The 15772-nt window shown below is 42.6% G+C and overlaps 1 protein-coding gene across 1 annotated transcript in view; it reads right to left on the bottom strand.

The window, feature by feature from the left end:
• The window catches only part of LOC140069992 (Fc receptor-like protein 5), a 40155-nt gene extending 27780 nt beyond the window's left edge, over positions 1–12375 (bottom strand). The window contains exons 1-6 of the mRNA XM_072116326.1: positions 12322–12375; positions 7974–7994; positions 4685–4942; positions 4345–4605; positions 2212–2490; positions 601–879 (exon numbers count right to left, since the gene is read on the bottom strand). Of these exons, the coding sequence (XP_071972427.1) occupies positions 601–879; positions 2212–2490; positions 4345–4605; positions 4685–4942; positions 7974–7994; positions 12322–12352 (1129 nt within the window). The 5' untranslated portion in view covers positions 12353–12375. The remainder of the gene's footprint in view (positions 1–600; positions 880–2211; positions 2491–4344; positions 4606–4684; positions 4943–7973; positions 7995–12321) is intronic.
• Between the last annotated feature and the right edge of the window lie 3397 nt (positions 12376–15772).

Here is a 15772-nt window from a genome sequence, read left to right as displayed (position 1 = left end):
GTTTCAAAATGATGCATCCCCCTTTAAACTTTGGATCAGTACAATCACAATATTTATATATTTTTAATCATGTTTTGATACCTTTAGAAAAATAAAGATATTTTTTTAAAAAAGCTATGGCTGATATTAATACATCATGATTAGACCCGATGGTCGGGTGTGGCGTTCGGGTTCAGTCTACCGACCTAGACACGGATTGTATACTGGATTGGCTGACAAATTGACACCCCTAGCAACTAGCCATAGCTATGATTTCCCAAGAGGAAATCCCCCTGGCCAATCATATCCATGATTAGTTGGCTAGTTGCTAGGGGAGGTCAAAAGGGGCATCAATTTGCTGGGACCCAAGTTTGCCAGATTGGTTCAGCCACTAATCTGGCATTAAGTCTGGGTCAGGTGCTGAACCCAAACACTGAATCTGAACCATACCATCGAGTCCGCTCATCTTTACTTGCTATAAACAGCTCAAGGTCTCCCTTTTTTCAGGTTCAATACTGAATTCCTCTTATAACTGATACTACAGACAGACATCTCCTGCCTCGTCTCCTATTGGTCACATATTAGATACTATGAAATGTTTATTACGTATGGAGCACCTACCTTTTACAGATAAAATGTAGCCGTCACTCATCTTCAAAATGTTTCCTTTTAAGTATATAACTTCACACATGTAATTCCCAGAATCCTCTAGCCTATTGGGTGGAACTTCATATTTATTAGACGAAGTGAATCCCTGAACCATCCGTCCACCTCTGTAGAAGGCAAACTCCACATCTGTACGACTTACGTATTGACTAAGAGTCGTGTCACACGTCAGGGTCCTCTGATGGCCTTCGTGCAAGTCATTGGTCTCAGTAATTTTTGGATGCGTGAAAAACTCTAAACATAAAAAAATGGATGAGAAAATATATATATATAGTCATCATACACTCACCGGCGACTTTATTAGGTACACCTGTCCAACTGCTCGTTAACACTTAATTTCTAATCAGCCAATCACATGGCGGCAACTCAGTGCATTTAGGCATGTAGACATGGTCAAGACAATCTCCTGCAGTTCTCCCGAGCATCAGTATGGGGAAGAAAGGTGATTTGAGGCCTTTGAACGTGGCATGGTTGTTGGTGCCAGAAGGGCTGGTCAGATTATTTCAGAAACTGCTGATCTACTGGGATTTTCACGCACAACCATCTCTAGGGTTTACAGAGAATGGTCCGAAAAAGAAAAAACATCCAGTGAGCGGCAGTTCTGTGGGCGGAAATGCCTTGTTGATGCCAGAGGTCAGAGGAGAATGGGCAGACTGGTTCGAGCTGATAGAAAGGCAACAGTGACTCAAATCGCCACCCGTTACAACCAAGGTAGGCAGAAGAGCATCTCTGAACGCACAGTACGTCCAACTTTGAGGCAGATGGCCTACAGCAGCAGAAGACCACACCGGGTGCCACTCCTTTCAGCTAAGAACAGGAAACTGAGGCTACAATTTGCACAAGCTCATCGAAATTGGACAGTAGAAGATTGAAAAAACGTTGCCTGGTCTGATGAGTCTCGATTTCTGCTGCGACATTCGGATGGTAGGGTCAGAATTTGGCGTCAACAACATGAAAGCATGGATCCATCCTGCCTTGTATCAACGGTTCAGGCTGGTGGTGGTGGTGTCATGGTGTGGGGAATATTTTCTTGGCACTCTTTGGGCCCCTTGGTACAACGCCACAGCCTACCTGAGTATTGTTGCTGACCATGTCCATCCCTTTATGAGCACAATGTACCCTGTAACATCTGATGGCTACTTTCAGCAGGATAATGCGCCATGTCATAAAGCTGGAATCATCTCAGACTGGTTTCCTGAACATGACAATGAGGTCACTGGACTCAAATGGCCTCCACAGTCACCAGATCTCAATCCAATAGAGCATCTTTGGGATGTGGTGGAACGGGAGATTTACATCATGGATGTGCAGCTGACAAATCTGCGGCAACTGTGCGATGCCATCATGTCAATATGGACCAAAATCTCTGAGGAGCTTCCAGCACCTTGTTGTATCTATGCCACGAAGAATTGAGGCAGTTCTGAAGGCAAAAGGGGGTCCAACCCATTACTAGCATGGTGTACCTAATAAAGTGGCCAGTGAGTGTAGACTTTCCCCCAAAACCAAAATAAGAACTCATTCGGGAAGTAGAAGTTCTCAGATAGTTCTATCAACGACATAACTCACCTTCTATCTGGATGAGTCGCTCTGCACTTTTCTTCGTTACTCTCCTATCTGTAGTTGCTATTTCACATGAATAATTCCCAGAATCCTCCAGCTGAACATTGTAGACCTCATAGACATCACTGGCCCCAGATCCCTGAACAACCTCTTCTCTATAGAAATCCATCACTAATTCTGTCTTCTGTCTTTGAGGATGGAGACGCGTCTCACATCTCAGGGTCATGATATCATTCCTAAATACCGGATGTGGGGTCACTGTTAATATTGGAGTAATGAAAAGATCTAGAAAAAGAACAAAGTAATAATAACATATTACCGGATGAAATAGACGGCAGTGACGGGTTTAGCCTCAACATGATACTATACAAAGTATAAAATATTATCATCCACATTTATAATCATATCCAATAATCACGTAGTCTTGGATGGACATCGGTAGGAAAAGCAGGTCAAAGCTGAGGCCAATTCGGCACTGTAACTATTATGCAGTGAATTTATACTATCTTGCTCTCTCAAAGGGAGCCTGTCACCAAATTTTTCCCAAATACTTCTAGGGGGTCATTTATCTTTATTGTTATTCCTGTGTTTTCTGTCTTTTATGAGACTTTTTTTTGGCGCATTGCAATTTTTGCGCCTTTTTATATTTTGAAATGTCCACCAGACATTTGTCTTTTGTCAGTAATTGTGTAAAATTAGCAACATTTGACATAAAAAACTCCAGATGAAAGCGTACTTAAGGAAAACTTAGAAAATGGAAAGAAGTGTCTTGAGACATTTGGGCGACATTTTTGTGACATTTGTAACAAATGTCTCAAAAAGAGATCCAAGAAAAAAAAAAATGTACACATTATTACACAAATTAGTGACAGATTTCCATAGATCCCTTTTTAACTATCTGACACCCTTCTTTTAGCTAAAAATTGTTTCTTTTACACCCTTTAAAAAATCTGTTCTAAACTAATCGCAGTTTTGTAGTGAAAAGCGGACCTGTTAAAATTCGGCTTTGGGCGGGTATTGCTGAATTGGAATTTAAAAAATCTGTTTAGGTTTGGGTACCAAACCCCCACCAATAACACCTGAGACCACTTTTGGCACAGATCATTGGTGTTAACTGTTTAAATGCCGCTGAAAAAGACACCACCAGCATTTAAATCACTGAGGCTGGGGTGTGCCGGTATGCCTCCGGCATCATTTTGGGGAGGTTTGTAGCTCGTGATGAGCCGGACCCAATCCCAAACTTATTATAAAGAATTTGCAGTGCGGGTCTGCTCAACACTATGGCTACTTGTTCGGCCTCTTTGGGATAAGACGTGTATAGCATGTAAGGGTTACTGGACCCCCTTCTTTCGAGGAATACGAGATCATTCTAAATCTTCAAAATATGAGTAATGTATATTGACGTATTCACATATTGTGAGTCCCCCACATTTACATTACTCCAAGGCCTTTGTGTTCTCATCACAGCGATGTCCAGATTCCTGTACAGATTTTATTCATCAATTGTTCTGTAGCTGCAGATTATGACTAAGGCTTTGTAGCCGAAACGCGTTGATTGTTTCCTGTGTGTTTTCATCTGATGTACCATATGGTGTTACACAAATAAAGAATATTTTTTAGGGACAACATGGAAGCCTTTGATGGAACCTTTTCATTTTGGTAGCTGCAGATTACATTACTTTCATGCACACAATGCCATCTCCAACAGTAGAGATTGGATACAAGTTTGCCGATTATCCGGCAGCAAATGGAATCCAAATTTTTTCTAATTTACTTGACATTGCACCAATTGTACTGGAAATTGGTATATAACCCTCTGTATTCCAATTAAACTCGATATTCGTTCACTTAATACACATTTTGCTTAGAGCTATGGTTAGCGTCAGGTTTAAAAAACAATTGTGGAACATGAAAGAAAAGAGAGAGTCACTTTTAATTGTTACAAAATCGGTGTTTTAGAGGACTAGGGGAGGTTATATACCAAATTCCAGAACATTTGGAGCAACTTTGGTTCGGACCGATTTGCTTTGGACCTGAACCAAATGTTTTGAAAAAATTGACCCTTTCCTCGAAACGATAAAGTACTATAAACAACTATAAGGTACTAATGCTGCATGAAAACTCTGATAATGGATTTACCTTCAACGGATAGTGAAGCTTTATCTTCATGTTGCTCATATAATAAATGATGATAGACTTCTTTCCTACATCCATATGTCCCGGCAGTCGTCCTGGTTACATTACTGATATGATATTCTGCATTATCTGTCCAGTATCTAATGACTCTGTTATCTTTATAGAATATTGCCAGTCTTTCTTGGTATCCAGGATAGTGGTGACATCTTATATTCATCTCATCTCCTTCATAGACATATAGAGGGGTCTGCAGGATGACATAATCTGTAATACACAATGATATAAGATGAGGAGACATATATGACCTCTTATCAGTCTGTGTGTGATACAACTTGTTACTCACCATCACTTACACCCAGTGTAACAGGGTCACTTATCTCTCCAGGTCTGGTCTGACATCGGTAACTTCCACTGTCTGATATCTTAGCATATAATATTGTGTAGGATTTTCCATTGTATAATTGATGATTGTCTTTCAGCCATATATAATCCATCCCCTCTCCTATAGTAGATCCCACATCACAGGTCATTGTTATTGACTCTGTGCTGAATATCTTCTTGTAGTTGGGAGTGAAGGTCACCACAGGTCTGATGGCGGCTCCTGGAAGACATCATGTATCACACATACTATCAGCATCTATAATTGAAGGATGCAGTAGGAAATTTTTAAATTTGTAGCATCACAGGTTTAAAAGTCCAACTTGACAAGACGTAAACGACCCAGTAAACAGCCGCCGATGAAACACTTGGTGCTCAAGAAGACTTCTGATGATCGATTTAATCTTAAGGCAGATAATAACTTATTTGCCAACGCGTTTCGACTTAGAAAATGAGCCTTCGTCAGGATGCCTGATGAAGGCTCATTTCATAAGCTGAAATGCGTTGCCAAATAAATTATTATCTGCCTTAAGATTAAAACGATCATCAGAAGTCTTCTTGAGCACCGAGTGTTTCATCGGCCCCTGTTTACTCGGTCATTTACGTGTTGTCAAGTCTCCACTCCGTTTGCTGGAATGAGGAGTCATTCTGGGACGCAGGAGGGTACCGCCTGCTGAAACTGGTCTATCACAGAAGCTAAATTCATAAAATAAGGTGAGGCTCATATATACACACCATCTTTTGATTTTATTGCATAAAAACGTACTTTCCTACAATTGTGCTTTCCATGGATTTCTTTCTGTCCAATTCTCTGCCCTTGAAGGATTTTTTATCCACTGATGGTTCAGTTTCCAGGTTTGTTTTATTCAATAATCCAATTTGGTAATTCAAACTTTTATGCCTGAACATTTATTGCATCTTAGACAAGTCAAGGTCTTCCAAAAGTTGTTCACAGAAAGGAAGGAGAATGACAGGTCCTACTACAACCTTCCCACCATTCCTTGTCCGACTACGACAGACAAGCAAATACTATATTTGTTTAAAATCTGCAGTTTTTCAGGCAAATCTTGGTTGAACTATAAAAATCGAAGTCTAAGGCATCTTTAATATATGCTTTGATTTAAATGGATTTCTAAGTATTTGTTTTTGTGTGTTTACACCATGTCTGATAGGCTTCCTTTGTTGTCATTTAATTGGAAAGAGAAATTTTAAAAAATATATATTTTCTAAAAATCCAGTCTACAAGAAGTTATATACGAAATTTTCAGAACAATTACAAATAAATCAGTTCTGACCAAATAGATTTGGATCTGAATCAAATTTTTGAATTTGGTTAAACTTCAGCGAAGGGAATTGCAAATGATTAGTTCGGAATTAGCTCCTTTCCAAGATGTCTCTCACAACAAGAAGCCGGGTGAGATTTTACCTCTCTCCAGTAACTGTTTGTAACATCTATAATTGTAGATATTATAATTTGGATCTTCTTTACATTTCATTAAGGTTCTGTTTTAAATGACAAAATGTATACAAAATCTGTAGCCGACGTAGAAAAAACTTCATCTACCGTTTGCATAATATTAGTCCTCAATTTCTTTTGTTTAACAGAGTCCACTATTCTGATATTCAGACAATGTTACTTATTTAAAAGGAGAAAGTATACTGGTGAATCTGCCACAAAATATTTTGCACAAATTTGTGGAATTTTGAGCAAATAAAAAGGCACAAAGCATTTAGTATGCAGTCCACATACAAAAAATCTTCACTGACAAGTTTTATTTATCAATTTTGATTTTCAAGCCCTCTGTTTTTTGTTGGTTATGTTTGTGCTTTTTATAGAGATATTTTAGGTAGTTGCTTTGGGCAGTTAGATGCATGCACAAGGAGCCAATTTGTCGGAACTAAATTAAATTAGGTAAATCATAAATAAGTCACATGCCATGAATATATATATATATATATATATATATTTGCTCAATTCATACCATTAACATGAATAATGCCCCCAATGCGTTCTCATAGTTGAATCAGTGTTATAAGAAATTTGTTTTAGATCTTCACTCGATGTATAATCCATTGGGGAAAATGTATTATGAGTAGCTTTTTCTACCAGTCATAAAATTAGTCAGCATGCAGACTCTGAGATCTACTAACCAGCAGGTTAGTCCATTTGGTGGTTAATTACTTGCATGATACTATATATATATGCAACATCCCCCACCGGGGCCTAGCCTTTTCTCGGGGCCTGGAGTCAACCGGGGCCCGCAGTACCTGAGTGGCTGGCGGTTGCGGCCTAGGCACACTAGTGTCACGGTGCTTGGTATGGGGAACCGGAGGACTGTCCTACAGCCTGGCAGGTCTCCAGCAGGGTGGTGTTGGCAAGAAATGATGAGGGAGAGGCTGCTATAGCGGTTCTCCCTGGGGCAACCCTTTGGTGTCTAGAGTATGAGTCTCTGTGTGGTGGACAGGGTGCCTGTGAGGGTGGCAGCCGTAGTAGCAGGGACCAGACGGAGGCAGAGGTTGAACAAAAACAACGTACAGTTCTTTATTGGAACCGACAGGAACTGCAGCAACGTGCCTTTAACAGAGTAGTGGAGTGCTGAGATGCAGTTGGAGGGAGCCACAGGATGTAGATCGCCAGCCTGGATGCAGAGGGCAGGCTGGGAGGTAGCTGTGTCCTGGAAGGATGCTTCAGCTTGTCCTGGGTTGCTTCAGGTATCACCCTTAAAGGTAGGATGATACCCCTTTCCTCACTATACTAGCTATTAGTTCCACTCTTCAGGCAGGGGCTAGGCTCTTCCTGCTCTGGTCTGGTGTGCTAGCTGTACAGAGTCTGTCTGCTTCTGCAGACTCCTGGGTCTGACTGCCCTCTACTCTCTTCTGAGAGAACTCACTTCTAGAAGTTTCTGGCCAGGGGTTTTGTTATTCCCCTGGTCAGGTGGTGGCTGCTCCTCCAATTACATCTCAGCTTACAGAAACAGTGTTTAACACATGTGATTGGATGACACATCTTACATCACACAAAACACTTAACTCCTGCCTTACCAGGCAGGATCTACCACTGCAATGTTCCCCTGTGTCCTATAAGGACTATGTAGTGTGATGTAGTGACATGCTGTGGGGCTGACTAGACCCTACACAGGCTGCAAGCTACATGGTGGGACGTATTTGCAACCACTCCTCCGCCTTGCATCGGCGAGGGTGTTGCATATATTTAATATAGAGTAAAGAATGATAGATCAAAGCTGGTGACTTACCTTCTTGTATGAGAGCCAACCCTGTAAAGCAGAACAGTAGAAGAGTCAATAAATCCAAAAAATAAAATTTACCTGCAGTAATTACTTATGACTGCAGTGTTTACATATTGCTGCATAAAAAGTAGAGATTAGAAGAGAATTATTCAAGATTTAAGGAAGGCTTCATCCAATTTTTCAAAAGATTTTTTTTTGGTCCAAATGTATACAGTCTGAAGTGATGTTTCTCAAATTGCCCTAGAAGTCAGTATATAACTCTGGTCTTCAAAATAGGGATGTGCTTCAAGTTTTGGATGACAGCAGGTTTTAGTAACACCCATGGTTTTGGTAACACCCTCGATCAGTGCTGGCACCAATTGCAGGTGTAACCCTTTTAAATGCAAATTTCTCCTCATAGGGGAGGCAGTTCTACTATTGCCATGCACATGGGGCATCCTCTACACCTAGAAGAAAGGAGGTTCTACCATCACCATAGACAGGGGGCATCCTCTACACCTAGAGAAGAGGAGGTTCTACCATCACCATATACAGGGGGCATCCTCTACACCTAGAGGAGAGGTGGTTCTACCATCACCATAGACAGGGGGCATCCTCTACACCTAGAGGAGAGACAGTTCTACCATCACCATAGACAGGGGGCATCCTCTACACCTAGAGGAGAGGAGGTTCTACCATCACCATAGACAGGGGGCATCCTCTACACCTAGAGGAGAGGAGGTTCTACCATCACCATAGACAGGGGGGCATCCTCACACCTAGAGGAGAGACAGTTCTACCATCACCATAGACAGGGGGCATCCTCTACACCTAGAGGAGAGGAGGTTCTACCATCACCATAGACAGGGGGCATCCTCTACACCTAGAGGAGAGGAGGTTCTACCATCACCATAGACAGGGGGCATCCTCTACACCTAGAGGAGAGGTGGTTCTACCATCACCATAGACAGGGGGCATCATGCTATGGGAGCAGGGACAGGGTGACTGGTGGCAATTGAATGAAAGATGAATGCGACCAAGTACAGAGATATAGTGGATGAGAACCTCTTCCAGATGCTCTTGACCTCAGACTGGGATGAACCTTCCGTCAAGATAATGACCCTAAGCACACAGCTAAAAAAACACAGCAGAGGCTTCATAACATCTCTGTGACCATCCTGAGCGGCCCAGCCAGAGACCGGATCTAAATCCAATTCAGCATCTCTGGAGAGACTTGAAAATGGTGTCCACCAACGCTCACCATCCATTCTGAGGAAACTGGAGAGGATCTGCAAGGAAGAGGCAAAAGAGCTCCACATCCAGTTGTGGATCGTTGCATCTTCCCAAGAAGAGCAAGGGGTTGAATACTTATCACCGGGGGCTGAATACTTATCACCAGGGGCCGAATACTTATCACCGGGGGACGAATACTTATCACCGGGGGCCGAATACTTATTACCAGGGGCTGAATACTTATCACCGGGGGCTGAATACTTATTACCAGGGGCTGAATACTTATCACCGGGGGCTGAATACTTATCACCAGGGGCCGAATACTAATCACTGGGGGCCGAATACTTATCACCGGGGGCCGAATACTTCTCACCGGGGGAAGAATACTTATCACCATGGGCCGAATACTTATCACCAGGGGCCGAATACTAATCACTGGGGGCTGAATACTTATCACCGGGGGCTGAATACTTATTACCAGGGGCTGAATATTTATCACCGGGGGCTGAATACTTATCACCAGGGGCTGAATACTTATCACCGGGGGCTGAATACTTATCACCAGGGGCCGAATACTTCTCACCGGGGGAAGAATACTTATCACCATGGGCCGAATACTTATTACCAGGGGCTGAATACTTATCACCGGGGGCTGAATACTTATCACCAGGGGCTGAATACTCATCACCAGGGGCTGAATACTTATCACCAGGGGCCGAATACTAATCACTGGGGCCTGAATACTTATCACCGGGGGATGAATACTTATCACCGGGGGCTGAATACTTATCATCAGGGGCTGAATACTTATCACTGGGGGCCGAATACTTATCACCAGGGGCCGAATACTTATCACCAGGGGCCGAATACTTCTCACCAGGGGCCGAATACTTATCACCAGGGGCCGAATACTTATCACTTGAGGCTGAATAATTATCACCAGGGACTGAATACTCATCACCGGGGGCTGAATACTTATCACCATGGGATGAATACTTATCACCGGGGGCTGAATACTTATCACCAGGGGCTGAATACTCATCACCAGGGGCTAAATACTCATCACCAGGGGCTGAATACTTATCACCAGGGGCTGAATACTTTTCACTGGGGGCTCAATACTTATCACCAGGGGCTGAATACTTCTCACCGGGGGAAGAATACTTATCACCAGGGGCCGAATACGTATCACTGGAGGCTGAATACTCATCACCAGGGGCCGAATACTGATCACTGGGGGCTGAATACTTATCACCAGGGGCTGAATACTTATCACCAGGGGCTGAATACTTATCACCAGGGGCTGAATACTCATCACTGGGGGCTGAATACTTATCACCATGGGCTGAATACTTATCAACAGGGGCTGAATACTCATCACCGGGGGCTGAATACTTATCACCGGGGGCTTAATACTTATCACCAGGGGCTGAATACTCATCACCGGGGGCTGAATACTTATCACCTAGGGCAGAATACTTATCACCGGGGGCAAAATACTTATCACCGGGGGCTGAATACTTATCACCTGGGGCAGAATACTTATCACCGGAGGCTGAATACTCATCACCAGGGGCTGAATACTTATCACCAGGGGCTGAATACTCATCACCAGGGGCTGAATACTCATCACCAGGGGCTGAATACTTATCACCAGGGGCTGAATACTCATCACTGGGGGCTGAATACTTATCACCATGGGCTGAATACTTATCAACAGGGGCTGAATACTCATCACCGGGGGCTGAATACTTATCACCGGGGGCTTAATACTTATCACCAGGGGCTGAATACTCATCACCGGGGGCTGAATACTTATCACCTAGGGCAGAATACTTATCACCGGGGGCAAAATACTTATCACCGGGGGCTGAATACTTATCACCTGGGGCAGAATACTTATCACCGGAGGCTGAATAATTCTCATCAGGAGCTGAATACTTATCACTGGGGGATGAATACTTATCACCGGGGGAAGAATACTTATCACCGGGGGCAGAATACTTATCATCAGGGGCTGAATACTTATCACCGGGGGCTGAATACTTATCACCAGGGGCTGAGTACTTATCACCGGGGGCTGAATACTTATCACCGGAGGCTGAATACTTATCACCGGAGGCTGAATAATTATCACCGGGGGCCGAATACTTATCACCGGGGGCCGAATACTTATCACCGGGGGCTGAATACTTATCACCGGGGGCTGAATACTTATCACCGGGGGCCGAATACTTATCACCAGGGGCTGATTACTTATCACCGGGGGCTGAATACTTATCACCGGGGGCCGAATACTTATCACCAGTGTAAATTACTGAGCAAAAAAAGAAGTTTTTTGATCTCACCAATTGGCTTTAATGAAACAAAGAGTGAAAAATTTAAAGGGGTCTGAATACTTTCCGAACCCACAGTATATATTCCTCACATATACAATATGATAATGTGGGAACGTTATAGAAATAATATGTGAATGAATAGGTGTAATATAATTACAATATAAACAAATCCTTCTTCTTTAAGTAATTCTTCAAAACTATAACAAGCTTCATACGATGCAACACTGATCTGCTTGGAAGAGTCTAATGCTACTTTCTGGTGTTCAGTGTTGCCTCTTGAGTCTAGAGTTGGTCTTAATTGATAGTCCAAGGTGTCAGAATGTTGTATGTTGGTTGTCACCAGAATAGTACGCCCAAGGCTCGAAAGAGTAGGAGGTCCAAGGTGAATGGAGATTATCAAACTGCAAATTTTGGAATTACCAGTAGACAAGTCAGTGTCAAGCTCGAAGAGAGAAAGCCAATGAAGAAGCAGGGGGTAAGTCCATGTAGAAAGACTAAGGCCTAAGTTCAAGAAGGTTACTGACAAACCGCCAACCACGTACTGGTAACCGGCAACAAGCAAGGTCATGGTTATATACAAATACCACGTCCAGACACATAACTCTAATACCTCATTCTGAATGTAACAATAATAGATAATAGAAACACAATAGATATGGATTTGTACATAACAATAGAGATAATGAAATTCATATCTGACATTAGGCACTTATAGTCGTATATAGACTTGCCATGGGGCACATCAGTGCTCCAAATGTATATAATATTATATTAAGTAGATCCTTATATTAGTAGATACTTACACAGTAACAACACAGACGTCTCTCCGGACATGATGGAAGGAGACAATGCTTTAAAGATTGTGAAAAACAGAAGTTGATATCTGCCAGTCTCTGTGAGTGAATCACTAAACAGCAGGAAGCGAAATGTGGAAATCATCCGAAAAATACCTACTGACAAAATTACATACTGTATATAGTCAACTTTTTCGTAACAACACCCACACACATCAGTGTCTATGTCCCCCTCTGTCTGTTAGGTGTGGCAGTGGATGCGCTGATTTGTCATTCTGTTTATGCTGTTTTTGGCTTGTGTTTTTTAATTTCTCTGACACCAGAATCTCCTGCAGATCTCCTCCGGTTCATCAATTGTTAAATCACTGTTAACTGACTCTTCCTCCAATTACACTATGTCTGTGCTGTTCTTTCCTTCATGGATTTAAGACTTCTCATCCATTCACCTCCTGGATCTCGGACTCACACCAGAAGTCTACCTGCCGTAGGTTCTTTCCCTGCTATAGTATTAGTGCTGAGTAAGCTCCTTATTATCCTGTTATTCTGCTCTCTGTATGCTGTATTTTGGCCCATTTGCTTGTATTCAGACTATCCTTTTGTCTTGTGATTTTGTACTGCGTTTGAACATAGACAAGTTTTCTATATCAAGAAGAGATGGTGTGCACCTGATCAGACTACTGGGAGGGGGATACGTTCTTGTGAAAATATAGAATAACTTGCAGTAGCTTTATTTCCTTATATTACAAGGGATATCTCAGTGATTGTTTTGGAATTGGTATACATTCCACTGTCTACAGGGCTCCAATGGTTTTTAATCACAGTTGATTTCAGTTATGCAAATCAGTGCAATCCTTTTCAACAATACATGATATGAGAAAGCAGGGGGAACATACCTTTGATTTATTGTATTCGGGAAGAGAATACAGTTGGTGTGTACAATTTTATCCTTTAGGGAGATCTGATCATAATCTAGTATTACTCCAGCCTTCTTACTGTCCGAAAGTTTCTAGATGTCCCATTGAGAGAAAAGAGATACATGGTGGGTCAAAAGAGAAGGAGGGAGAATGAAAATAGTGTTTTCATAGTATAGATTGGGGCTTACTGTGTGGTGATTTAGATCTCGACGGTGCGATCACGGTAACCGATTCTGTTTTAGTAGCATCATTCTGGTGAAGAAGCTTAAAGTTTTTGCTCGTGGGTGACGAATCGCCGGTGCATTGAAAGCAGTTTTCAATAAGAACATGAGAAAGAGCAGTTTTAGTCATGGCAATTCCATGGAAAAATGTGAGAGAAGTGAAATAGAGGATTACAGAGTACAAAATTTGGTACAACCAGAAACTGGTGGGGAAGTTGAAAGTAAAGAGTAGTATAACAATCCTAAATGTAATAGGTGATCGCTCCCGAGTTTACGGCAACAAAGAGTAGCGTCTCTTTGGAAGTCATCTACTATTGTGCCATTGTCAAAATGTAACTGTTGGTGGATCTTAAAGACTTTTGGTCGATATCCTTGAAACCAGTGGTACTGAGTTATCTGTTAGAGACATTAGAAAAACATATGGATCCACTCCAAGGGTCTCGGGGTGGTGGACGCCTTGCTTCACATGATACATAGGGTGCAAAGGAGTTTGGAGGAGGTGAATACCATTGTGTACCTTCATGTGTTTTCATCTGTTCGATACAATTCAGCCGAGCATCATAAGCAAGAGGCTCATGGTTATGAACGTAAATCAGGGTATGGTTACTTGGATCTATGATTATCTGATTTTTAGGCTACAGAGAGTGAAATTAGGGTCTTTACTAGAGATGAGCGAACATGCTCATCCGACCTTGATGCTCGTTCGAGCATTAGCGTACTCGAAACTGCTCGTTGCTCGGACGAATACTTCGCCCGCTCGAGAAAATGGCAGCTCCCGCCGTTTTGCTTTTTGGTGGCCAGAAACAGAGCCAATCCCAAGCCAGGAGACTCTGCACTCCACCCAGCATGACGTGGTACCCTTACACGTCGATAGCAGTGGTTGGCTGGCCAGATCAGGTGACCCTGGGATAGACTAGCCGCTGCCCGCGCTGCTCGGATCATTCTGTGTCTGGATGCCGCTAGGGAGAGAGCTGCTGCTGGTCAGGGAATGCGTTAGGGTGTTCTATTAGCTTACTGTTAGGCAGGAGTGATTCTCCAAGAACCCAACAGCCCTTCTTAGGGCTACAATAACGTTCTACTTTTTTTTTTTTTTATTTGCATCTAGTACCATTTTGTGAGGAATTAGCAGGGGGACTTGCTACCGTTGTGTTTAGCTCTTAGTGGCACACATATCCACCTCAAACACCAAAGTGGGAAAATTTAGTAGGGGTTGGATTTCAATTAGGCACAGTCTGCCATTTTTCCTTTTTTATTTTTTTACGTTTATTTTGTTTAATAACTCAGCGTCATCTCATCTGGCATAGTAGTGTGCTTTCATACTTGGCTAGAAAATAGCCATAGGAGAATCCAAACGGCTTACGCCTACAGTAGCGTTCTATATATTTGATTTCTGGTTGATCTGCTGGTGGCTGTACTTGCTGCAGTGCATCTACTAGCCAATTGTGAGCAATTTGTAGTGAGACTTGCGACCGCTGTGTTTTGCGCTTAGTGACGCACATATCCATTGCAAAGACCGAAGTGGGAAAATTTAGTAGGGGTTGGATTTCAATTAGGCACAGTCTGCCATTTGTCCTTTTTTATTTTACGTTTATTTTGTTTAATAACTCAGCGTCATCTCATCTGGCATAGTAGTGTGCTTTCATACTTGGCTAGAAAATAGCCATAGGAGAATCCAAACGGCTTACGCCTACAGTAGCGTTATATATTTGATTTCTGGTTGATCTGCTGGTGGCTGTACTTGCTGCAGTGCATCTACTAGCCAATTGTGAGCAATTTGTAGTGAGACTTGCGACCGCTGTGTTTTGCGCTTAGTGACGCACATATCCATTGCAAAGACCGAAGTGGGAAAATTTAGTAGGGGTTGGATTTCAATTAGGCACAGTCTGCCATTTGTCCTTTTTTATTTTACGTTTATTTTGTTTAATAACTCGGTGTCATCTCATCTGGCATAGTAGTGTGCTTTCATACTTGGCTAGAAAATAGCCATAGCAATAGGATAGCATTGTTTGGTTTTAAAAACTCAAAAACACACAAAAAAAAAAAAAACACAAAAAAAAGTTAAAAAAAAAGCTAAAGCTATAACTCTCATTTTAAAAATGTTTAACCCGAGGGCTAGGGGTAGAGGACGAGGGCGGGGACGTGGGCGTCCAACTACTGCAGGGGTCAGAGGCCGTGGTCCTGGCCGGGGTGAGACACCACCTGCTTATGAGGGAGCAGGGGAACGCCGCAGAGCTACACTCCCTAGGTTCATGTCTGAAGTTACTGGGACTCGTGGTAGAGCACTGTTGAGGCCAGAACAGTGCGAACAGGTGATGTCGTGGATTG

This window comes from Engystomops pustulosus, chromosome 7 (genome assembly GCF_040894005.1).
Source record: "Engystomops pustulosus chromosome 7, aEngPut4.maternal, whole genome shotgun sequence".
Taxonomy (NCBI): domain Eukaryota; kingdom Metazoa; phylum Chordata; class Amphibia; order Anura; family Leptodactylidae; genus Engystomops; species Engystomops pustulosus.
The sequence above is the reverse complement of the archived record's forward strand: the minus strand, read 5'-3'. Positions and strand labels throughout refer to the sequence as shown.